The sequence below is a fragment of the Panthera tigris genome, chromosome B4 (genome assembly GCF_018350195.1).
Source record: "Panthera tigris isolate Pti1 chromosome B4, P.tigris_Pti1_mat1.1, whole genome shotgun sequence".
NCBI classification, from domain to species: domain Eukaryota; kingdom Metazoa; phylum Chordata; class Mammalia; order Carnivora; family Felidae; genus Panthera; species Panthera tigris.
This window is the reverse complement of record NC_056666.1, coordinates 90807450-90833619: the sequence shown is the minus strand read 5'-3', so window position 1 is coordinate 90833619 and position 26170 is coordinate 90807450. Positions and strand designations below refer to the sequence as shown.

General features: G+C 39.7%; 1 protein-coding gene across 10 annotated transcripts in view; it reads left to right on the top strand.

The window, feature by feature from the left end:
• The window catches only part of GRIP1 (glutamate receptor interacting protein 1), a 682693-nt gene that overhangs the window by 443019 nt on the left and 213504 nt on the right, over positions 1-26170 (top strand). For 4 of the 10 annotated variants that reach the window (XM_042992698.1, XM_042992697.1, XM_042992696.1 and 1 more), the window contains exons 1-2: positions 933-950; positions 2213-2512. The exons of 3 other annotated variants lie outside the window; for them this stretch is intronic. In XM_042992698.1, the coding sequence (XP_042848632.1) occupies positions 2230-2512 (283 nt within the window). In that variant the 5' untranslated portion in view covers positions 933-950; positions 2213-2229. Of the gene's footprint in view, positions 1-918; positions 951-2212; positions 2513-26170 lie in introns of those variants that run through there. 3 more of the 10 variants (XM_042992705.1, XM_042992704.1, XM_042992701.1) reach the window with 2 other exon arrangements.

The window sequence follows — 26170 nt, the reverse complement described above, 5'->3', positions numbered from 1 at the left end:
TTGACACTTACTGAATACCGTATCTTCTCAGGGATGGTATTCAAGACACTTAGCAATCTGTCTGGCTAGGCACTGGACAGTCAGAAGGGACATCAACCATAACTTATGGGAAGGTCTGGGGGCTTCTGGGTGCACTGGTCAGGGCTGGGGTTGCAAGAAGGTGTGTGTGTGTGTGTGTGTGTGTGTGTTGGAGGAGGTTCATCTGAAGGGTAGCAGGCTTTGCCAGCTGTTTTGAAAATATTTCAATATTTACCCCTGCTGTGACCATTCTGGTACAAAGCAGCAGAAGATCAAACACAGCCACTCTATGAGCAAAGTATTATTAAGCAGAATTTAGAATGAGGACATCACGTATTAAGGATAGGATAGAAACACAGAGTTAGTAAAAGGTAGAACTGAGTTTAACCTACTTCTCCCTTAGTTCTAAAGCCCAGTGTCTGTAATAGTAACTAATTCATCCTTACAAATTCAGAGAAGAAGGAGGAAGATGACCGTGATTGTGATTTACAAAGAAAGTGCCTATTGAGCTGAGCCTTTAAAATATCAAAAAATACTTTCTCATCTCATTTGAAGAGTGTGTGATGTCAGGTTCGTTCCATTCCTGGCAAGAATCTTACTGTCCCTTTCCTAGTTAACCTTCTTTCCCTTTCTTTCTTCACACATCTATCACTTCCTTTAGATAAAAAGTCTTAATCTATGGTTCAGATGCAAGGGGACTATGAATGGGCTTCCAGAATCTTAGAACCCATTGTGTTTGTGTCTGCCATCGTGCATTTTTGCGGGAAGATGATCCATAGTTTTCTCCAGGTTCTTCGAGGCCTCTGCATAACTCCATTACATTAGAGGAAATTAAATGACATTCCACAGATGGTAATTTAGGGCATTATGATGTCATGGAATGTAACATTCTGAAAATACAGCATATCCACTTGAATTTCAAAGGACTGAAAGTGAGTACTCTCTCTTTGGCATTACTTATGTTGTTATCAAATAAATGGCATTTCCCCTTGCACATACCAGTAAATACTCTTTAAGTGTTTTAGAGAAATGAGAGACCATGGAACCCAGGCACCCTGGCTTGGCAGACATTTCCAGCATGTTACCGGTGGCTGACATTTAGAAATCACAGCTCATACTGGCAGTTCCAGCACACATGCGAAAGTGGACCGGGGGTCTAGTGCAGTGGTTAAGTTCAAGCTCAGATCCAGCCAGTGGGGTTCAACCTTGGCTGTGTGCTTCCCTACGCAATACCTTCAGACAAGCTACTTAATCCGCATGTGCCACCATATTCCTACCTCAAAAATGAGGTTACTGATAACACCTATTTTTTATAGCTGCTATGGAGAGTAAGTGGTCGATACAAGGTGGCAATACAGAGGCTCACAGCTGCTGAACTCTTGCACCAAGGCCAGAGTGCCAGAAGATCAGAGGACCCGATGGCCCCCCCACTAAATCTACTCCTTTCCGCACTCACCTCATCTTGCTCCCTAGTCTCTATTTGCCATCATTTCTGTGCCAGGGTCCCCTATTCCTGTCTTCTTGTCTTCAGACATGGCTTCCCCTGTCCTATCAATGGAGTGGGGACAGATGTAGGGAATAAAAGCTATGACATAATTCTGGAGGCTTGTCTGTTTTAATGTAGCAAATAAAAATATCTCAAGACTCCAGAATTACTTATCCAATCCAGTAAAACTAAAACCGAAGGAGAGCTGGGACGCCAGGATGGCTCAGTCAGTTAGGCGTCCGACTTTGGCTCAGGTTGTACGCTCACGGTTCACGAGTTCAAGCCCCGCATTGGGCTTTGTTCTGACAGCTCAGAGCCTGGAGCCAGCCTGCTTTGGAGTCTCTCTCTGCCCCTCCCCCGCGCATGCTCTGTCTCTCCAAAATGAATGAATGTTGAAAAACAATTTTTAATAAAATTTAAAAAAAAAATAAAACCAAAGGAGAGCAACACCTGTATTTTATGTTTTACCTGGCAAAGTTCATCTTCTTAGTTCCCTAATATGTTTCTACAGTATAGCTTATGCTTATGCTCAGTAAAGCTGTCAATCAATGCAGGGCTTGAGAGCTCAATATACTTACAGCGTAAAAGGGGATAAAAAGCAATTGTGTTGTAAAACAGAAATACAGGTGATGCAAAGATTAGCAAGGATTCTGTATCATCACCCATTCCTATTTAACTGAAATCTTGTCTACCTTCGTTTGTGTTTAGGGTTTTTTGAAAGATGAATGGACATTGCAGCCCAGTTTGAGAAAGCCATGGCAAAGTCAGTTAAGAAACTTCAATTTAGCACTTCCAACCCTTCTCTTCCAGCAAATTTAGTCCTCAACAGGATCTCCTTTAATGTTGATGGTTCCATCCAATATAAAGAAAAGCCATATTTCTCTGCCTCCAAAGCCCTAGATGCTTACATTGACGATTTTTACTTAAGCTGTAAGCTGCCTGATATTAATGATACAAAGGTTAACCTGCATCAGAGCCCTCTCGAGTTTCTTGCTAAACTAAACAGTGGTAAGCTTTCATTGTTCTCTGAGTTCAATTTTCAATTATCTATAGGAAGTTGATGCTTTGAGATCTGTGATCAAAAGGACTTTTTCTTGGAAAATAATGGTCTTACAATCTGTGAATCTTTTTATGAGATTGTTATATAATTTTAAGGCTCCAAAACTTTTTCAGCATTGGATCCCTTTGAACTGAAGAGTTACTTATAGCAAACACACCCCCGTCTTGATTTCAGAGTGGAAAAGCTCTTACCTTTGGCTATAAAGCCTTGGGCCGTATGGCTCAAAGTGTTACAAAGTCACTTAAATTCTCCCAAATGAGAATAACAATATTAACACCTCACAGGGTTGTTGTGGGAACTAAATGTATGTTGAAATGCTCTATGAATTGTCATGGTCGTAGAGGCTCAGGTTCTCTGTGCAGCATGATGAACGCTCTAACGGACGAGGTAGGCGACTTGAGGTCTGGCTCCCATTCTGCTAATGAGGAGAGTCACTCACTCAGTCTCCCTGGGTTTTAGTTTCCTTTTCAATAAGATGAGGAGACTGAACTTTATGAGTTCCATAATCTTAAAATTCTATATTGTGTAGATTACACAAAGATAAAATTGTTCAACTCCAGTATTTCTCATGTAAAAACTCTTATTTGTAGAAGCTGAAAAAAAAATATGTCAGCATGAAAACAAAACTGTGTATGATTCTGAATCTGTGACCGATGAACTCTGAAACCCTTGGGGATATAATCTCCTCTGATAGTAACTTCTTTTATGTGTATAAGCAGGAATAAGAGTAATGATACTAATAGTAAGAATGCCTTGCCTGTTCCTTCACTAAACATGGGAAGCTATACATCACAAAAGGAAGGTGGCATCTATTGTTACTGATTTTGAATTATTATGAAGACAACATTTACATATTAAGGCATGCTATGATTGATAGGCAACGTTGGGGGGTCTGCCAAACAGCTTTTTGTTGTTTGCTAAGTGAAAAAACATAGAGTGGCATGAGATTTCATGCAAACGTGACCTCCACAAGGGAAGACTATGACTCTTTAACCTAAATTGTACTATATAAAATTTGACGGGATTTGATCAGTTGGCAGGCATGATACGGGGACTGAGTGTAAAAAATGTGGTTCTAGTGTCTGTCTTACCTGCGCGACCGAAGTGCAAAATGTATTGTAATTTAGTCAGTCACCCCGCTGGCCCTCCTGACAAGGATTTGTATTCTTTTTTTTTTTTCTTGCGGTTCAGTGTAGAAAGTCTTCCTGCGTCTGTTTTTCTCCTTGACTCCAGAGAAGAAACGGTACAGCAGGCGCTTGTTAATGACTTGGAATGTGATGCAGGCGCTTGCTCTTTCTGCATCCTCTTGAGTTATCAACCCCACCACCGCTATATTCTTGACACTTCTTTGTAAAGGGAAGTAGAGGTTTTACTTTTCTTTTCTTTTCTTTTTTTCAATTATAAAAGCAGTCACGGCAATAAAATTGCAGAGAACGCATGAGAAAACAGATCAATTATAATCTCATGGAGAAAACTACCATCAATAGTTCTGCGTAAACCCCCCCTTTTATTTTCAATGCAAATACATATGATAGTGTTGTACTGCCTACTCTGTCCCAGACTCTTGTTTATTCACCTACCAATAAATCGTGAATATCTTTCCATGTCGTTAAACTAGTTCTGCATCTTCACGTTGAACGGCTCCACAGTACTTCCTTGTCTCTGTCAGGACATTTTCGTTGTCCCTATTTACAATCGTGTTTACTATTCAGTGTTTACTATTCAAAATATTGCACTTGCCTCTATCGTACATACTGTGTTGAGGTTGCTGTCCAGTTATTTCCTTAGGATGCATTCCTAGGTGTGAGGTTTCTAAAGGTTTGATTTACATTATTAAACTGTCTTCCAGAAAAGGACATACCAATTTTATATTCTCACCAAGGGAGTGGACGTGCCCTGATTCTCCTAGAACCTCACTGTCCAGGAATATTATCCTTGTACATCCCTGCCAACCCCCTGCATAAAAACTGCCATTTGTGTTTGCTGAGTATTTGCTCTCCTTCTTTTGAGAACTGCCTGGCACTGGTTTTCACCTGTTTTTATTTTGTACCTTGAAATCTTCGCTCCATCTAGAATTTATTTTATTGTTATGGCCAGAGCCTCATTACTTTTTAAAACAATTCCACTTGCCCCTTTGTCACGACCTAAATTCCCATCTATACTTAGGCGTATTTCTTGACTTTTTGTTCCAATCAGCCGTCTGCGCCATTTCTGCTCTGCTGTCACTCTATTTTAATGACGGTCGTTTTACAACGAATTCGATGTCTTGGCTAGGACAGAGGATGGAGAGCTTGGAAGGCGTCACGTCCATTCTCACTCATTTATTCTTCCAAGTGGACTTGAAAATTATTCTAAATAATCTCCAAATGCTGGTCTTTGGAGTACTTAGATTATATTTCTAATTGCCTTCCTGGGCCCTACACATTCCCTGTCCTCTACCCCGCAGCTGGAGGGATCTTTATGAAGCACAGATCTGCTCCTGTCATCTGTGTGCTTCAGGCTCTGTACTTGTCCCCCAATAGCCTGAAAATAAGGCTTAACGGCTTGTTCTTCTGTCCTTGTTCTATAAGGAACTGTCCCCCCGACTGGGGTTTGCAGACTATTTCCAGGCAATATTTTGTCTGTTTTTGCCTTGAAATACAAGTGATTTTTCTTGGCATGGAAAATGTGCTTTGGGAGAACCAGAGAGTAGATTCTCTTGAAAGATTGTGGCAAAATCCTGTATGGCTTTTACTTGAAACATTAATCCCTTGAATATTCCTTACTTTTAGTTTTTATGCTCATGTGTGGGGAAAATGATCCAGCAATGCTATAAGAGCCTATTTTGTGGATGAGAGAGTTCTTCTTTCACAATAATGAAAAATCATAACTATTGGTTTGAAGGTGGACTGATCTGGAAACCAAAGCAGAGTTTCAATGGACGTGAGAGAGAAAAAATTCATATTTATACCACCGCCCAAAGCAACTTTGAGAGACACTGTGTGAGACTTCCATCCTGCTTTGGATACCTCTGGGGCATTTTTCCATGTTATCTATTTGTAGTTTTTCGGGTAGCGAAATCAGAAATCTGTTTTAAGGTCGTTATTCTCAGGGTGATACATTTATTTTTCATTTTGTGCTCGCCTGATGTTAACAAACTACATGCAATTATCTAGTGCCAAGTATATGCTAAGTAATGTGTGTTATTAGGAGTATAAAGTCATGCGCGATCTCTGTTCTGAATAACCATGGTCCCTACCTTTGATGACCTCATAGTTTATTGCAAATAAATATAACACCAACAATTATAGTACAGTATGATGTAATATAATTGCTAAGATGGGAGTATGCCTGAGGTCTGGGAGCAAAAGGATGTGTCTCTAAAGCAGATTGGAGTATCGGAGAAGGCTCCCAGAGAAAATGACCCTTCCGTTACATTTTGAAGGCCAAGTAGAAGATATCAGACCGAAAGGAGAAAAAAGGGGAGCATTCTAGAGGCAAGCATGACAATGTGGAAAGGTACATCATGCATTCAAGAGGTTAGGTTACTGGTAGTTCAGAATAGACAAAAAGAAGAATGATGTCGTTTTAATTCTATTTCCTTCAAGTTTGTCTCAACCTCAATTTTAATCCTACTACTGTAACTGTGCTTGCACTAAATTCATCCAGCTCCTTATATGTGTCATGAGAAAATAGATTTCTCTCATTCTCATGTGTGGCAGTTTTTAATAGAAAAATGGCAATGAAGGGGGGCCTGGGTAGCTCAGTTTGTTAAGTGTCCAGCTCTTGATTTTGGCTCAGGTCATAATCTCACAATTCGTGAGTTCAAGCCCCACGTCGGGCTCTGTGCTGACAAGCACAGAGCGTGCTTGGGATTCTCTCTCTCTCTCTCTCTGCCCCTCCCTGCTTGTACTCTCTCTATCTCAAAATTAAGTAAACATTTAAAAACGAAAGAAAAGAGAGAAAAAAGAAAAATGGCAATGAGAATATTTGATGCAGATGGTTTCTACAACTTTTACCTCTGAAATTTTTTATTTTCGTACTAGAAAATGCAAACATTTGTAAAGCAAGACTTTGATCACAGTTCAAGTGGACATTTTATGCCGGGTTATTTATCAGTCTTTTCCATGGTTCTTTCCAGCTCCTAGAACAATTAATCTCTTCACAGCCTGCGTGCCTGGAAGAGTCAGTTTCTACTTGCTGTCCGGTCCCTGTGGTCTACCTCAATGTGATCTCCTCTCCAACTACTACACTGTAACTGGCCCCTTGACGCTGATGTTCTGCCCCACCAGTCCACCCTGGACATCGTGCTGTTTCATGCTGTGTGATTTCACACGTGCCGTTCCCTCATCCTGAAATACCCTCGCTCCCCAGAACACATATCATCTTCATACATCTGACTCCTGCTTACCCTTCAAAACCCACCTCAAGCTCAGCCTCTGCCAGAACGTCATCCTAATCCTTTTCTGCCCCGATGCCTTGCCTCTGTGCCCCTGCCCCCTCGCCCCTTGGCACCTAAGTGTACTAATAGTAATATGCTGTGCTATTAGTATACTATAATACTGATAGTAATATCTAACATTTATTAGCCCGTAGAATACATACATATGTGTGTATGTGTATTTGCTGCTAATGATAATGCCAGTATTTATCAAGCGCTTATTATCTGTCAGGAACTATTAAATGCTTTACGTGCATTCTGTTATTTAATTCTCACAACCAAACTATGAGACATTATCCTCATTTTACAAAAATGCTAAGACACAGAGAGGTGATGCAAGCTGCTCAAGGGCACAGAGCTGTAAGTGTTGCCTCTGGATTTATACCCAGGCACTCTCACTCTAAAGCCCCCACTCTGGACCAACACTGTACCATATGCACTTCACAGGTGCCATAAATAAAGCTGTAGAATATAAGGCTGAGCCAAAAAAGAAAACAGGAAACAAGAAATCCTAAGACTCATCTTAGACTCGATGATCTGAATTTTGTTCGTTTGCTAATTGTTTTTATTGTAGTTGACATACAATGTTATATTAGTTTCAGCTGTACAACATAATGATCTAACCATTCTAAACATTACACAGTGCTCATCACACTGAGTCTAATTGCCATCTGTCACCATACAAAGTTATTATAATATTATTGACTGTATGTAATCCTTATGCTGTACTTTTCATCCTATGACTCATTTATGACTGGAAGTTTGTACCTCTCAATCCCCTTTACCTATTTGCTGTCATTTTAAAAAACAATTTTTAAGGCAGTCATCAAGAAATAGTATAGGGGCGCCTGGGTGGCTCAGTCGGTTGAGCGTCCGACTTCGGCTCAGGTCATGATCTCACGGCTCGTGAGTTCAAGCCCCACGTAGGGCTCTGTGCTGACAGCTCAGAGCCTGGAGCCTGCTTCGGATTCTGTGTCTCCCTCTCTCTCTGCCCCTAACCCACTCACATTCTGTCTCTGTCTCTCTCAAAAATAAATAAACAAAAAAAAAGAAACAGTATAGTGGCCAAAGTTCTTACTTTGAGTAAGCACTAGGTTTGAATTCCATCAGTCTCGTTTTACCTACACTCAACCCTGGGCAAGGTATTTAATCTGTCTCTCTCTTCATTTATAAAATGGGAAAAGTCATTCCTATCAAGGATGATATATTGAGGATTAAATAAAATGGTAAATGTGAATGGACCTGAAACAGTTATGTGTCACATCATCAGTGCCCCCGGAATAATTTGTTTACCCTGGTGGGATAAAATATAAGATATAGCACTTCTTAGTGGTTTCAACACTTTTTTTGTTAACTCTTTGCACTCATTGTTTCTAACATCTCACTCCTACCTCTAGCTATAACAAAACAAAAACAAAACCAAAACAGTATATGCTTTCACGTGGACAATGACGTTCTCACCCTGAAGGGGGACAGTTGATCTGGATGATTGTGTGTATAAGCTGTGGCATATCTCTAAGTGGCCCTTGGACTTTACATATATGATGTGAAGTCTTGGTTGACAACGTACAGAAGACCTTTTACTGTTCCTGATGCCTTTTGGTAGCCGGCACAGATTGTGCAGCCCTTTTGGTAAAATTGTGATGAGTTACGTAGCCAGCTTTTTCAGGCAGTTCAAGTAGCTTATTCAATCAGAATTTGGCTTGCTTTGTTATCTGTCCTAGTTATGCCCCGAAACTGGAAGTTTTATACTCTATTTATTTATGACCTTCCATTTCTCGCTCTCTCCTGAATTATTATATGACAGACACTTAATGCCGAGAAGTTGTATAATGCGCCTAAGCAAGACCAGGACGGCTATGAGATCAGTATGATTTTAATGGAAGATTGGTTCCCAGGACACTCAGGTTTTTGTTGTTGTTGTTGTTGACGATGATGATGATAATGTTTATTTATTTATTTTGGAGAGAGCACAAGCGGGGGAGGGACTGAGAGAGCGAAAGAGAGGGAGACACAGAATTTGAAGCAGGTTCCAGGCTCTGAGCTGTCAGCACAGAGCCTGACGTGGGGCTGGAACCCACGAACCGTGAGATCATGATCTGAGCTGAAGTCAGACACTTAACCGACTGAGCCACCCAGGTGCCCCAGATGCTGTTTTGTTTTTTTTTTTTTCAGTATATGAAGTTTATTGTCAAATTGGTTTCCATACAACACCCAGTGCTCATCCCAAAAGGTGCCCTCCTCAATACCCATCACCCACCCACCCCTCCCTCCCACCCCCCATCAACCCTCAGTTTGTTCTCAGTTTTTAAGAGTCTCTCATGCTTTGGCTCTCTTCCACTCTAACCTCTTTTTTTTTTTCCTTCCCCTCCCCCGTGGGTTTCTGTTAAGTTTCTCAGGATCCACATAAGAGTGAAACCATATGGTATCTGTCTTTCTCCGTATGGCTTATTTCACTTAGCATCACACTCTCCAGTTCCATCCATATTGCTACAAAGGGCCATATTTCATTCTTTCTCATTGCCACGTAGTACTCCATTGTGTATATAAACCACAATTTCTTTATCCATTTATCACTTGATGGACATTTAGGCTCTTTCCATAATGTGGCTATTGTTGAGAGTGCTGCTATAAACATTGGAGTACAAGTGCCCCTATGCATCAGTACTCCTGTATCTCTTGGGTAAATTCCTAGCAGTGCTACTGCTGGGTCATAGGGTAGGTCTATTTTTAACTTTTTGAGGAACCTCCACAATGTTTTCCAGAGCGGCTGCACCAATTTGCATTCCCACCAACAGTACAAGAGGGTTCCCGTTTCTCCACATCCTCTCCAGCATCGATAGTCTCCTGATTTGTTCATTTTGGCCACTCTGACTGGCGTGAGGTGATATCTGAGTGTGGTTTGGATGTGTATTTCCCCGATGAGGAGCAACGTTGAGCATCTTTTCATGTGCCTGTTGGCCATCTGGATGTCTTCTTTAGAGAAGTGTCTATTCATGCTTTCTGCCCATTTCTTCACTGGGTCATTTGTTTTTCGGGTGTGGAGTTTGGTGAGCTCTTTATAGATTTTGGATACTAGCCCTTTGTCCGATATGTCATTTGCAAATATCTTTTCCCATTCGTTGGTTGCCTTTTAGTTTTGTTGGTTGTTTCCTTTGCTGTGCAGAAGCTTTTTATCTTCATGAGGTCCCAGTAGATCATTTTTGCTTTTAATTCCCTTGCCTTTGGGGATGTGTCAAGTAAGAAATTGCTACGGCTGAGGTCAGAGAGGTCTTTTCCTGCTTTCTCCTCTAGGGTTTTGATGGTTTCCTGTCTCACATTCAGGTCCTTTATCCATTTTGAGTTTATTTTTGTGAATGGTGTGACAAAGTGATCTAGTTTCAATCTTCTGCATGTTGCTGTCCAGTTCTCCCAGCACCATTTGTTAAAGAGACTGTCTTTTTTCCATTGGATGTTCTTTCCTGCTTTGTCAAAGATTAGTTGGCCATACGTTTGTGGGTCTAGTTCTGGGGTTTCTATTCTATTCCATTGGTCTATGTGTCTGTTTTTGTGCCAATACCATGCTGTCTTGATGATGACAGCTTTGTAGTAGAGGCTAAAGTCTGGGATTGTGATGCCTCCTGCTTTGGTCTTCTTTTTCAAAATTACTTTGGCTATTCGGGGCCTTTTGTGGTTCCATATGAATTTTAGGATTGCTTGTTCTAGTTTTGCCAGATGCTCAGTTTTTAATGGATAAAATGAAAAGTTGAGATCTTTAAATTGAGTACAATTACTTTCCTTAACTCTTTATTATCTTTTGTAAATAAAAAACACAAGAACCTAGCAAGGGAAGAGAAATGTAATTGTTATCAAAAGTCTTGGACCGAGATGAATCAAATGTAGTTAGGTTATGCCTTTGATAATGCATATTGTCATTGATTTCATTTATTTCATTGTTAATAAATATTCTGTATATGTAAAATAAAAGTATGGTAAGACATCCACATGCCTACCACCCAGCTTAAAATTGATGAGTGCACTCCCCTCAAGGATGCCATTGTTCTTTATCTCCCCAGATGTGATACCATCCTGTGTTTTTCAATTTCCTATTCACCTATTTTTCTTTATAGTTTGTCTTTTCCTCTCAGGGTATATTTTGGGTATTTGCAGATTTTGCTAACACAAAAGCTGTCCCAGGTAACGTCCATGTACTTAATCTGTTGCCCACATGCTGGAGTTTCTCTGGACACACCAGACAGTGGAGTTGCTGGGGCTAGGGGTGCTCACCTCTTCAGGTTGGCTAGACCAGACCAGTCTGTTCCCACATACGCCGCTGTCAGCAGCTTGTGAGTTCCCATTTCTCCACCATTACTTAGTCAGTTTGGGCTTCCTTAGCAGAATACCATAGACTGGTTGACTCAACAGAAATTTATTTTCTCACTCTTCTGGAGCCCGTAAAGTCCAAGATTGGGGTTCAGTTACTGGTGAGAGCTCTTTTCCTGGCTTGTAGATGGCTGCCTTCTTGCTGTGTCCTTCAGCGAGAGAGGGAGCAAGCTCTCTGGTAACTCTTCCTTTTCACAAGGGCGTGAGTTTGATAGGATCAGAGCTCCACCCTCATGACCTCATTTAACTTTAACTAACTCCTGAAAGGCCTTGTCTCCCATACGATCACCTGGGGCAGTCAGAGCTTCAATAAATGAATTTTCTGGGGACACAATTCAGTGCATAGTAATTATAAATACTTGGTATTGTCAGAAGTTTAGGGGTCTTTTGGTTTGTGCTTTGTCCATCAGTGGATATAAACTGGTATCTTACTGTGGTTTCTTTCTTTGTCTATCATGGGAAAACATATACAACATAAAATATACCATTTTAACTATCTTAAGTGGACAGTTCAGGGATATTAAGTCCATTCTTATTGTTGTACAACTATTATTACCATAATTCATTCCCAGAACTTTTTCATTTTCTCAAAACGAAAACTCCATACCCATTAAACAATAACACTTCATCCCTACTTCCTGCCAGCCCCTGGCAAACACCATTCTACTACTTTCTGTCTCTATGAATTTGACTCCTCTTTGTACCTCATGTAAGTGAAATCATACGGTATTTGTCTTTCCATGCCTGGCTTATTTCACTTAACATACATGCCTTCAAGTTTCATCCATGTTATTGCATCTGTCAGAATTTCCTTCCTTTTAAAGGCTGAGTAATTTTCCATTTTAAGTATTCCATTTGTAAACAAAACACATTTTCTTTCTCCACTCATGTGGGTTTTTTTAATTTTTTTTTAAATGTTTATTCATTTTTGAGAGAGAGAGCAGCTTGCGCGTGCAAGAGAGAGCACGAGCGGGGGGAGAGGCAGAGAGAGAGGGAGACGCAGAATCCAAAGCAGGCTCCAGGCTCTGAGCTGTCAGCACAGAGCCCATGGCGGGGCTTGAACTCACAAACCGTGAGGTCATGACCAGAACCGAAGTCAGACGCCTAACCCACTGACCCACCTAGGCGCCCCCTCTCCGCTCATTTGTTGATGGACGCTTGGGTTGCTGTCACCTTTTGGCTATTGGGACTAATGCTGCTATGAACACGGATGTACAAATAAGTGTACAAATACTGGTGTACTCTTTGAGTCACTGCCTTCAATTCTTTCAAGTATATGTCACTGTGGTTTTTAATTTCTATGTCCCTGCTTACTAAAGAGGTTGAATATCCATCTTTATTGGCCATTATTAGCCACGCGGGTTTTCTTTTCTTTACAATATACATTCATATCTTTTATCTTTTTTCTTATCTAATGGGTAACTTGGATTTATTTTCCTTTTTGATTCCTAGGAGTGATTTGTGTATTCTTGATACTAATCTTTGGTTGCTTATATGTGTGGCAGTTTTCTTCTCTTGGTTTGTGACTCTGATTTACAATCTCTTTATGGTAGTTTTTGGTGAATTAGAACCCCCTAATTTTAATATAGCATAATTGATTACATTCTCCTTTTCTTATTTAAGAAGTCTTTTCTTTTCTCATTTAAGAAGTCTTCTACCTTGAGGGCATTAAGATGTTTAATCTTTTAAAATTCTAGTTAAGGCAAACATGGGAATTTTAGGAAAGAACGTGTAAACTATGGGGGAGTGTTTAACGTTAAATCTGAGACTTCATTTATCAAGTATTTATTGAGTCACGCTATGTGACGCCCTCTTAGAGGCCACAGATTCTTTGCCCTCGTGGAGCTTCTGTTCTTTGGAGGAAGAAGACAATAGCCAAATGAATATGGAGCACATGCCAAGTTGTCATAAATACTTTGAAGAAAGGCTCAAAGAAATTCCTGTCATTAGATCCATAGAACCCTCACACCCATGTGAGCTATGTGAAAAGCTTAGGAAGAAGGGTACAATGGCAGCCCATACACAGGACTTCTAGTGCTGGTTCTCTCACTCTATAAATTGGGTGAAACTTATCTTATTTGTCAATTCAGTGTGTGGACTGAATCCGATAACCTGCACAAAACCTTTCAACTTGAAAACTTTTCTATGATTCTGAACATCTAAAAGGTTTTTGCTTTATTAAACCCCTTTGGGAAAAACTGTTTAGAAGGAAGTGTGATAAGTTTAAGTGTTTCTAAAGATAAAAGAGTGTAGCTCACTTCCAATCCTGATTCTTAATTCTATGTCCCAGAAAGAGTAATTTTTCATCATTTCCAATAAAATCAATATGAGATTCCAGCCGAAGCACTGTAAAATGGGGAACCATTTGTGAAGGGATTTCCCTATAATTAAGATGACTCTGCAGAGAAAGCTATAAAAACAAGTCTTCCATGATTGGCTGCAAAAAGGAAGGCACTAAAATTGCTAAGTAATACTATAGATTTCAAAATGTATATGTATCTTTGGAGCCAGTCTCATAAAAGGAATGATTATTTAACAGTCTAAATTCCTGAAAATGGTTTTCATAGTGGAAAAAAAACGTAACACATACCGCTATACTTTTTTATCTGTGGACATTAAAATGTAAATTTCACTTTGGGGCTTGTGGAAAATCTTTTCATGGGATGAATGCTAAATTAAGTGTGACAGGTGATTGTGATTAATCACTTCTTATTACCAGCAGTGGAAGAAATGAAGCCTTTGTTGCCTAATGGAATATAACACAACGCAAAAGAAAACGCAGAGATGGATCTTTTCGAAGGAAAACATCAACTGTTTTACACCTCTTTGAAAAACTGAATGAAAGCGTACAAATCCCATGCATATGAATCTTCCCATTTATCTGAGGGTTACCCTGGACTCTGACTTTCTTGAACTTAAGGTTCAGAGTTCCTTCGAGATCATACTCCCAGGTGTGCTTACAGTATGTTATTTGATCGCCATTGACAACTTCAGTTTAAGACTTTGCCAGTAAAGATGGATGAAGCCAGAGACTGCTTAGGCTGTGGCCAGACGTCAGCACAGTGGGTAATAGCACAGCCTCTGGAATACAACTTCCTCATTCAGATTCTAGTTCTGTCACTTACAGCTAAGAAACCTTGGGTAGGTTATTGAACTTCAGGTAATTTCTACTCTCCAGTAAAATGGGGATAGTAGTAATTTAACCCATGTCTTTAAGGATGAAAAAAGTTGTGGTCATCTTTAAGTATTCAAAAGTTGTTTTTTTTTTTTTTAATTTTTTTTTTAACGTTTATTTATTATTGAGAGACAGAGAGACAAAGAGCGTGAGCAGGGGAGGTAAAGAGAGAGGGGGAGACACAGAATCTGAAGCAGGCTCCAGGCTCTGAGCTGTCAGCACAGAACCCGACGCGGGGCTTGAACTCACAAACTGCGAGATCATGACCTGAGCCGGAGTTGGTCGCTTAACCAACTGAGCCACCCAGGCACCCCTAAGTATTCAAAAGTTTTAAAACACCCATTTCCCTCTTTTTCCACTTTACCCTCTTTGATCTTTGGAATTTGGGATGAAGTCTTCATTTATATAACTCATCGTAAAAAGTACAGACATTCTGGAGTGCCTGGCTGTTTCGGTCCACAGAGCATGTGACTCTTGATCTCAGGGTCATAAGTTCAAGCCCCACACTGGGCATAGAGCTTACTTAAAAAAAAAAAAAAATTACATTCTTATATCTGCTATAGAGACAGATACACTTCTTATCCTGCCCTTTACCATCCCTTGAGCAAATCACTTACCCTCCCTGAGCTTTACCTTTCTTATTTGTTAAATGGAGTTGATACCTAATGCGTGTTTGTGTTTGTGTATTTGCCTTTTGAGGCCGACCTTTGGGACACATTCAGTGCTAATACATGTTCATTCCATTTTTGTCCTAGTTCTGTCACCTTAATATATCTTGTAACAACCTTCTGCTTACATAGGAATTTTTGTATCAAGTGGCTCGCATGGTGGGACCATATAATTTGTTACCCATTTCCATCATAATACAAAGATAGTATCATTCACCCTTTCCCCTTTGTTACATAGAAAGTCAGATGGCCACAGAGGATTGCATTGTATGAAGACAGAATAAACTCTTCTTCCTAATGCTTACTAAATGGAGAAAAACGTCAGCAAAAACTGATACACTACATATGTCTTTAGTGTTGTTGTTATGGTGATTTTTAAAAAAGGTTGAGGGGCGCCTGGGTGGCTCAGTCGGTTAAGCGGCCGACTTCGGCCCAGGTCATGATCTCGTGGTCCGTGAGTTCGAGCCCCACGTCGGGCTCTGTGCTGACAGCTCAGAGCCTGGAGCCTGTTTCAGATTCTGTGTCTCCCTCTCTCTGACCCTCCCCCATTCATGCTCTGTCTCTCTCTGTCTCAAAAATAAATAAACATTAAGAAAAAATTTTTTTAAATAAATAAAAAAGGTTGAGTATAAGTAGTGTTTATTTTTCTTCTTAGTAAGTTTTCCTGTCCTATTTGAATACCACAGTTAATATTCCTTTTATCCAAACAGTAAACAAAGTCAACGAACAAATACTTATTAAGCACCTATAACATACAAGATACTGTGTCGGGACAAAAATGAATAAAAAATGGCCCCAGCTCCAGTGATTTTCTTATCAGGTCCATGACCAAGGAAATACAGCTTTTCCAATTATCTTACGATCAATACAGTAGTAGGAAGCTTTACTTTCCTCATTTACTAGTCCCAACTATCGCCGTAAATGCAGCCATCATAGATGGAAATTTGATTTAGCAGGAATGTTTTCTGGTCTTTTGTCTCTGTAGGTCAATTCCAACAAAATCCTAAGGATAGACGTTTCTCCTTCCATAGTGACTTTCATCTTTTGGAGAACATCTTTTACTACACTAAAAGTGTGCAGAAACAGATGTTACTCTCTGATTCATAAAATGTTCCTGATCCATTCTAAAAGTTTCTGCTCCCTGCCCTCATGGGCTTTGTAGTTCCATCATAGAACAATTAACTCATGAATATATGGCCTGAAAAGATGCAGGTTGACATCCTGTATTTTAAGATCCTTTCAACTAACTTCTCGAAGCCTTACTTTACTCCCCTGTCAAATGAGATCCATTCTTTCACTCAAAAATGTCTTTTTTGCGCAAATTGAGCCCTAAAGCCTACATTTCTCTGCCTCACAATAGTTTAAGCACCTTGAGGACAGAGAGCAGAAGAAAACAAACCAAGGGAGGCTTGCAGCTGGTATCTGAAGATAAGGATTCTGGAATTTTTTACATCTTCTTTAATACCTAGCCAAAAGGGCCTTGTACACTGTAGCTCCCAAAGACAAAAACAGAAAAGGTGCGTAAAGGCCCCAAAAGCCATGACCTGCATTTGGCAGAGTGACTACCAGTGACTTGACATTTTTCAGGGGAAAAACTCATTTTTTTATAGTCAAAATTAAGCTTGTATTATTTGAAACTAGAATCTTGAATCATTCTTTCCATACAGAATTTCAACAGGGAAATATAAAAGATGAATGGTTTAGCATGCTTTCAAATGAAGGTTCTGTGTATATTTAAATAATTCATTGCCTCTTGGAGAAGGTAAACATCTCTGGATGAAAATAGGTGCAGTGTGTGTTTGCAACGTGCTTTTAAGGAGGGTGTCATTTATAAACTAGTTTCTTTTTGATTTTCATAAGGTAGTGTAAGTATATTGTGTTAGATCCAGTTTCATAATTAACCTAGTCCTTTTCCAAACGTTTTTACATTGTAGCTCTTCCAGAAATTGACTTTCATATAAAAATCACATTTGAATGTTCACTTTGAGTTGAAGCTTTGAAGCCAATATTATGACTCAAGATTATAATTAGAGGGTTTAGAACTACCAGTCATTGAAGACAAAGCTGAATAGAATCCAAGTTTATTGTTACCAGGGAGCAGTTATGAAGTATAGGAATCTGTATTATCATCTACTTCAGGAATATTTTGATGATGCCAGTCTGCTAACTCTGTGACAGGCCGGTCATCATGCACGTTAGGCTGCCCGCTATTTGTGTCATTGAGGCTTGCGAGTTCTGTGTGCTGCGATCACTGCAGCCAGAGCCATACCTTTTATGCGTCTTGTCAACCTCCCAAGAATTTCCTAGTAATTCAAAACAAATATTTGCATATGGGACATTTTCATTTTGGAACGGAGCCTCCTCAATTAGACCAAAATACAGCCATGCGTGCGACCGACAACTTTTGTTTCTAGGAAATGGTACATGAGTAGAGAGAATTTAATTGTGCATGCTAATATACACACTTGCCATAAAGGATAAATCACTTGCATACTGTATTCTGCTTCAGAGAGTAGATTAAACATTTCTTTAAAGACCGTATTCAGCGGGGCGCCTGGGTGGCTCAGTTGGTTAAGCGTCCAACTTCGGCTCAGGTCATGATCTCACGGTCCGTGAGTTCGAGCCCCGCGTCAGGCTCTGTGCTGACAGCTCGGAGCCTGGAGCCTGCTTCAGATACTGTGTCTCCCTCTCTCTCTGCTCCTCCCCTGTTCATGCTCTGTCTCTCTCTGTCTCAAAAATAAATAAACGTTAAAAAAAAAAATTAAAAAAAAATAAATAAAGACCGTATTCAGCAAATGATTGTTGAGTCCCTACTACCTGTGAGTCTTTGGTAATATTATGGTACAAAGCAGATTTAGTTCCTACCTACCCTTTTGGAACTTACCGTTTAGCGGGGAAAAATACAGGAATCACATAACGACAAAAGGAGATCAATAGTTCTAAACTGTGATGATTTATGTCAGAGTTTCACAAGCTACTGTCATTTTGGGCCAGATAATTCTTTGTTGTGGGGAGCCATCTTGTATTTTGGGAGTTGTTCAGCGGCATCCCTGTCCTTTATCTGCCAACAGCAACCCGCCTCACAATAGTAACAATCAAAAGTGTCTCCAGCTGTTGTCATATGTCCTCAGGAAGGGGGAGCAAAATCACCCCAGTTGAGAAGAACTCCTTTATACAAAGGAGAAATGCAAGGTATTTTGAGAACAGGTAACAGGGAAACTGGCAAGGCTTTCTGAGAAGTGACATGGTAACATTTGTACTAAACTCTGATGGAGCATTAACTAGACTAGAGCATGGAGACAGAAAAGGACATGGAGAGGAGGGGGAAATGAGAAATCGAACAAGTGATTTTAGGGTTCTTTCTGAAGTCCAGTTCTCTGTACATGTTAGTTATCCTGGCAAGTTCCTCAAGGGAAGGGCCACCATTCTGCTCCTGTCTGAACCCCCTGCATTCACTCAGGGCTGGGTACATAGAGGCATTCAAGGAATTTTTGTTGAAGTCATACTCTGTACCCAATCTAACAGGCACAATGCTAAGCACTAGGAGATATAAATATGACCAAGCCATGCTCTCTGGTATCTGTGACCTCACAAGCTATTAAGAGCAGAGTAATGAAGCAAGTAATCCTTCTGGAATGGGGATGGGGGGAGGTGAGGCGGGGAGGGGCTGGGGGAAGGAGAGAGAGCCTTCCCTAAAGAGGTGGCATTTAAAGAATAGTGGAGAACAGTCAGGTGCCAGCTGGAAATGCATTTTCCCAGCTGCTCCAGGCAGAGCTGGCTGCTTCCTCCTCAGTGTTCATTTTGTGGTTTGTCAGTGTTTCCATCATTGGCCTTAGAGCTTCAGAGCACAACTAGATCTAAATGGGCAAATGTTGGAATAGATAGATAGATAGATAGATAGATAGATAGATAGATAAGATGTCTATATGTATATCTATGTCTATTTATCTACGTATCTATCAGGAGGTGCTAATAAAGGGAGAAATGTCTGCTAATTAGGCAAAAACATCACTTGTTCCCTGTAGTAACAGGATCCATCCCTCTCTGACTACCGTGGAGTCCTGATACAGTCACTTTGACACTGAGAAGACATGTGCTTGACACATGCAAGATATTCAGTAGATTTTGTGGCCGTTTCTTGAACAATAAGCAATTGAACTGATATTTTCATTTTGTTCTACATATAGAGATCTGATGATTGAAGAAGAGTCAGGAAAACCAGTTAGGAGTCTGTTAGTTCAAGAGAGAGATTTGGTGGACTTGGTCGTTGTGCTAAATTTCTGGGTTGCAGTCTCCTTCCTAGTACAGAAACATAACGTCCTAAAGATTAGACACTGATCTCTGCCACAAAGAAACCATCTGATGAAGACCAAAAGTGACACAGTGTCAGGTGTCAAGCTGTCCTAAGTGATGACAAAGAACATCTAAGTTATTCTTTATCAAAGGAAAGAGTTCAGCTGTCCTAATGTTCTGTAAGACAGATAATGGCTTAGCAGCCAGTGGCAGGTTGAGCAAGAGCCTGATCTGGAAGCACCTGTGGTTAGAAAATGGGAAGGCACAGTGTGCAATGACATTTGGAGCTTAATGTCCACGCACATGAATTACTTGGACCAGGCAGAGACGGTCAGAGAGTGCAAGGGTATGAATCCTGGCAAAACAGCATCCATGCCAATTCCCTGGGTATCCCGGTTCAGTGCCCTTTCTTTTTGCCACCTGCAGAGTCACCTCCGTAGAAAAAAGCAGTGCGCTCTCTTTTCAGGATTCTGTGCTCATTTCCAGAACTGCGAAACATGGATTTGTGACACTTTTTAATTGAAACAGTGGGCTTTCTCAGCTTCCGCAGCTCGCCAGAGAGGGAGCTAGCACGTGAGACACTGGCAGAAAGGACAACAGAAATAGGGACAAGGCAGATTTATTAGGACAAACTGTAACCAAATATTTTGAGGATAGGGGCTATCCAGCTGTTCCTAGCTTCTGCTGGCTTATATTCAAAATATTTAAGAAATTTACTTTTGATTTTCTTTATAAAAAATTATTTATTTATGTATACATATTTGGTATACATCTCTGTAGGTATAAGTGTACATATGTATAACATATATTTTGTCCGAACACAATATAGATGCACTTTAGAGATACATTGATTTGTAATTGAACTTCTGACTCTTAGCCTTTGGTTTTAAAGATAAATACACTTTTAACGTGCTCTTGAGACTGATGTGCCTGCCCTTTGTCTTTGTCTGGAGCCACCGTCCCCAGAGATAGGGCCGGTTCCTGGTCTTCATTTGAATCCCAGCATGTGTGGCCTTTGCCTCCCCAGAGAGGCATTCCCTCCCCCATGGTGCCTCCTTCCTTCCACTCAGGACTCGCAGTATCTGAAATCTGTAGTAGGCATGAAATAAATATTTGTTGAACCCGATATGGAAGATACTTGCAAATCTCTCTACATACTCTTTATGCTACTTATATATATGGCAAACTTCTTATCTATATAATCCCTGACTCCTCAAATTTGATAGGTTATCTTAAAATTATTCCCTTTTAGAAACTCCATTTAAAATATATGTTTGCAAAACTTGTCCACCTCAGTGACTTTTTCCATTAAACCCTAACAGTTATAAAACTATATATTGCCTCAAACTCCAAGGTTAACTCCATCCTTTTGAATTTCTTCATTTTATGCTTATTGTCAGCAGGTAATCGTATAAAAAAAATCACTAATACCAATTATGGTTTCTTTACATAACAGTTCAAATGAATGCATGTCCATCTAAATTTATAAATATTTGTATTACTTTATTGAGTCCCTTTGAAAATTAGTGATTTGTAACATTATAAATACACAAAAACAATTTCATTAGACCTACTGGTCATCAGTTCATATGGGAAAGCACATATGTGAAAATCTGTTTATTTGTAAATAAGATGCATGAGCCAGATCAGAGAGTCACTTCAGTTTGGGCAAAACATAATGTAAGCTATCTGTAGTGAGAAGCTAATAGAAATATAAAAGCCAGGATTTGAACTATATTGGTTAACAAAAAATGAAGCTAATATAATATATGTGATTTAGAGATGACCACGCATCTGGTCATTTGAAAGCCTATCTTCAAATGGCAGATTAGTAAGTATAGGGTCATGACAGATGTTAACATGTGCCCTCTCCTCCCTGGGACCTTCCTGCCTGTGTGTTAAAGAATGACATCACAAGTTACCACCTACACCAAACTTAGTTTTCTGGAAAAGGAACTGAAATACGTGATCCAAAAGTAAAATATAGTCTTGCCTGGGTTTTCATTTGCATTTGGCTTTTAAACATGGCAAAAACCAATAATGGGTTTTCACTTTGAGCTATTTCTAAATGTTATATTGGAAATTAGCTGCAAATGTTACATTCTCTGGAACAAGTTAAATTGGAAGTGCTGTCCGTGGTAAATGAAATATACCCCCAAGCATTCTTAACTATGAATGAGAATCCTGGAAGAAAAATGTACTTCTCATGTAACTTTTAAAGATTTACTGCATTATATGAGAAATTTCACATGGGGAAATCCAAATAATAACTGCTGTCTTTCCTTACAGATATATTAAAGAGGGCAAGAGGTATAAAAATGGATGTATGTGCTATTAACCATCAGCCTAGTACTTGCTGCAGAGAATAATTTTGATTCTTTACTGTATGTCCTTAGCATAAATGATTATTTTACATGCTTTATTTCTCTAATACATTCAGAGAGAATCAATAAATTATATTTATTATTCAGATGCAAGAGACGTTTTGCAGTCTATCCAGTGGTAAATTTCTAATATATCCATCTTTCCTTAAAATGTTACTTTACTTCTAATTTTTTTCTCTCTTTTAAGGAGATTAACTCTTAGCTTTAACTTTATGCACTTTATGTACTTTAACTTAAAGTTGTAAGTCATCTTGTTGTATATTTTTGTACTTTCTGGAATGAGATGTTTTGTTTAATTATTCAAACGAAGGTAATGGTACTGACCTCTGTGCAACTGTAGCCCGATGAGTGAGCAAATATGAATACAGAAAAAGAGGAGCCATTGTAATAATTTATTTTCTTACAAAATATTTTTACTATCCCAAATCAAAGAATGATTTAACTTGCATGGTATTGAACAAATCTTTAAATTTTTTTTTATTTTTTTATTACATTTATTTATTTTTGAGAGAGAGAGTGAGACAAAGTGAGAATGGGCAAGGGGCAGAGAGAGAGGGAGACACAGAACCCGAAGCAGGCTCCAGGCTCTGAGCTGTCAGAGATGGTAAAGAACCCGATGAGGAGCTCGAACCCACAAACTGTGAGATCATGACCTGAGCCGAAGTCGGACACCTAACTGACTGCGCAACACAGACACCCCTAAAAAAATGTGATGTTATATTTGAGAGAGAAAGAAAGAGCGCAAGCAGGGGAGGGGCAGAGAGATGGAGACAGAATCTGAAGCGGGCTCCAGGCTCCTAGCTGTCAGCACAGGGCCAAACGCAGGGCTCCAACTCAAAAGCAGTGAGATCATGACCTGAGCCAAAGTCGGACGCCCAACCAACTGAGCCACCCAGGCGCCCCAGTATTGAACAAACTTTTTTATTTTTTTTTAATTTTTTTTTAACGTTTATTTATTTTTGAGACAGAGAGAGACAGAGCATGAATGGGGGAGGGTCAGAGAGAGGGAGACACGGAATCTGAAACAGGCTCCAGGCTCTGAGCTGTCAGCACAGAGCCCGACGCGGGGCTCGAACTCACGGACCACAAGATCATGACCTGAGCCGAAGTTGGCCGCTTAACCGACTGAGCCACCCAGGCGCCCCTGAGCAAACTTTTTTAAATGGGAAAAACATTGGCTTCTTAAGGATAAAAGTTATATTTCTATTATCTAACACAGCGTCTGGCACCTTGAAAGCGCATTTGAATAAATAGTTGAACAAATGAATGAATGAAGGAGGAAGGAACGAAGGAAGGAAGGAAGGAAGGAAGGAAGGAAGGAAGGAAGGGGAGGATGGAAGGACAGAGGAGCTCTGTTTAAAGAGATACCTTGCTGCATGATAATAATAATGTGGCTGAAGATTAGTTTTACTCAAGACAACCAAAAGATAAGAAAATAGTTCAAATATCCCTCAAAGTGGTAAGCAGTGGTACTACCTGCCAGCTGAAGTTCAAAAAAGAATATAAAGGTCACTTTAGCTAGTTATTTGAATACCTTGATAAAATTAAAAACAAAGAGGTATCAGAAACCAGGTAAGAAATTTTGTTTTTAGTCCTGAAAATAATATGGTTCTTCTGTGCTTCTGCTTCCAGCAGCTGAGCCTCCAGAAGGGATGAGGAAGTGAGCTCAGGTTCTGAGAGACGGAGTAAAAGGAGTGAAGGGTTGATGGGTACATGAACACCAGTTAGGAAACTTGGGGCTCCTACAAGGTACATCGGACCGTAAATCTGAGGAGACCACGAGCCAAGTTTAGAATACTATAAATATCATGAACTTGACCATCCTTCTAAGTCTGAAATGCTCCAGTGTATATTGTTTCACGTTTACTTGGAACTTGTCACAACCAAGAGATGGCACAGGCTGACCAACTCTAAATGGACTCAGGTCCAGTTAGTAGCTGTGTGACCCAGGGCAAGTTACTTAACGTCTCTCTGCTCTTACTTCATTCCCTGAAAACAGCAGATAATACCTACCTCATCAGGCTATTGGAAAGGTTAAATGAATTAATATTTGTAAAGTACTTAGAACAGTGCCTTGATTAAAGGTTTGTTTTAGATAAACTTCAAAGAGAAGAAATTGTTGAGAAAAACAGGGAAATTTATGGTATATCTTTGAATTTGATGCCTCCTCATGAAAAGATTTCTTTACTGCTAGAAACAGAACACTGGGTTGGCAAAGCTGTTGGTCTGGCTTATTCTTTCATTCATCAGATATTTACTGAGCGTCTACTGTTTGCCAGGAATTACTCTAGGTACTAAGGATGTAATGATCCAAATGAATTTTAGATATCGTCACCGTCTTCAGGGAATTTATGATCTAGAGGGTGAGTGAGCTAAATAAATAATAATTCTGTATAGTAAACCCTGTGATAAACACCATATGGGGTGCCGTAGGATCTCAAAGCTAGCACATCAACCCCCTGGCCAGATGGATGCTGGTAGGAAAAGGGGGCAGAACATGGGATAGCTCCTAGAAGAAGTGGTGACTGGGTTAAGACTTGAAGGATGAGTAGAAGTGAGACAGGTAAGAGGACCTATATAGAATATTCCAGAGCACAGGGAGTTCAGGATTACTAAAGTTAGATGGTAAGGGTGAGATGAGGCTAAAGAAGGAGGCAGGGATCAGATCATGAAGGAAAACCAGTGCCATGCAGTTTGAACCTTAAAGGCAATTGGGAGCCAATATGAAGTCACCCATACATCTTTTGCCTTTTCTTTCTTTAGAATTTATGTGGGAATCAATAAATAAATAAACTTACTGTAGGTGACCTGTAGAAGAATACCGCTGAAAAGGGTATCAGAGACTAATAATCGGATGGAATCACTGCAATGATTTCTTGGGTATGCCATCAAAAGCAACAGACCTCAAAAGCAAAATAGATAAATTAGACTTCATCAAAATTAAAACCTTTTGTGCATCAGAGGACACTGTAACAGAGTGATAGGCAACCCACAGAATGGGAGAAAATGTTTGCAAATCATATATTGATAAAAGATTAATATATTCCAAAATATGGAATGAGTTCCTATAACTCAAGAACAATAACAATAAAAACCAAACCAATTCCAAAATGGACAAAGGGTCTGAATGGATATGTCTCCAAAGAAAATACACAAATGGTCAAAAGCATAAGAAAAGATACTCAACATTAGTAATCATTAGGGAAATGATATTAAAAGTACAATGAGATATCACCTCATACCCATTAGGATGGCTATTATTCAAAAACAAAAACAAAAAAAAAACAATGGAAATTATAAGTTTCAAATATTGGCAAGGATGTGGAGGAATTGGAAGTCTTTTGCATTATTAGTGGGAATACAAAATGGTGTAGTCACTGTGGAGAATACCTTGAGTTCCTCAAAAAGCGAAACAGAGAATTACCATATGATCCAGCAATTTCACTCCTAGGTGTATATCCAAAAGAATTGAAAACAAGAACTTGAAAAGATACTTGTACATGAATGTTAATAGCAGTGTTATTCACAATAAGAAACAGGTGGACACAGCCCAAATGTCCATCAACAGATGAACAGATAAACAAAATGCAGTATATACGTACAAGGAAGTATTATTCAACTGCAAGAAGGAATGAAATTAGGACGATATGGTTTTTGTGGGGTTTTTTTAACGTTTATTTTTGAGACGCAGAGAGACAAAGCATGAATGGGGGAGGGTCAAAGAGAAGGAGACACAGAATCTGAAACAGGCTCGAGGCTGTCAGCACAGAGCCTGATGCAGGGCTCGAACTCACGGACTGCGAGATCATGACCTGAACCGAAGTTGGCCGCTTAACCAACTGAGCCACCCAGGTGCCCCAGGACAATATGTTAAAACACAGGTGAACCATGAAGACATTATGCTAAGTGACATAAGCCAGACATAAAGGGACAAATATTGTGTGATTCCACTTATCTGAGGTACACAGAGTAGGCAAATTCATAAAGACAGAAAGTAGAATGGAGGTCACTAAGTGCTGAGGGAAGAGTAGAATGGGAAGGTAGTGTTTAATGTGTTACAGACTTTCAGTTTTACGAGACGAAAAGAGTTGTGGACAGGGATGGTGGTGTTAGCTGTTCCACATTATAAATGTATTTAAGACCACTAAACTGTATACTTAAAAATGAGTAAGGTGGTAAATTTCATGTTATGTGTATTTTACGACAATATCAAAAAACCTTTAATGGGATGGCTAATGCCTGCAATTTATAAAACGTTTTCCCAAAGACAGAACTTTTCTAAATACCATAACCTCTTTGAATTT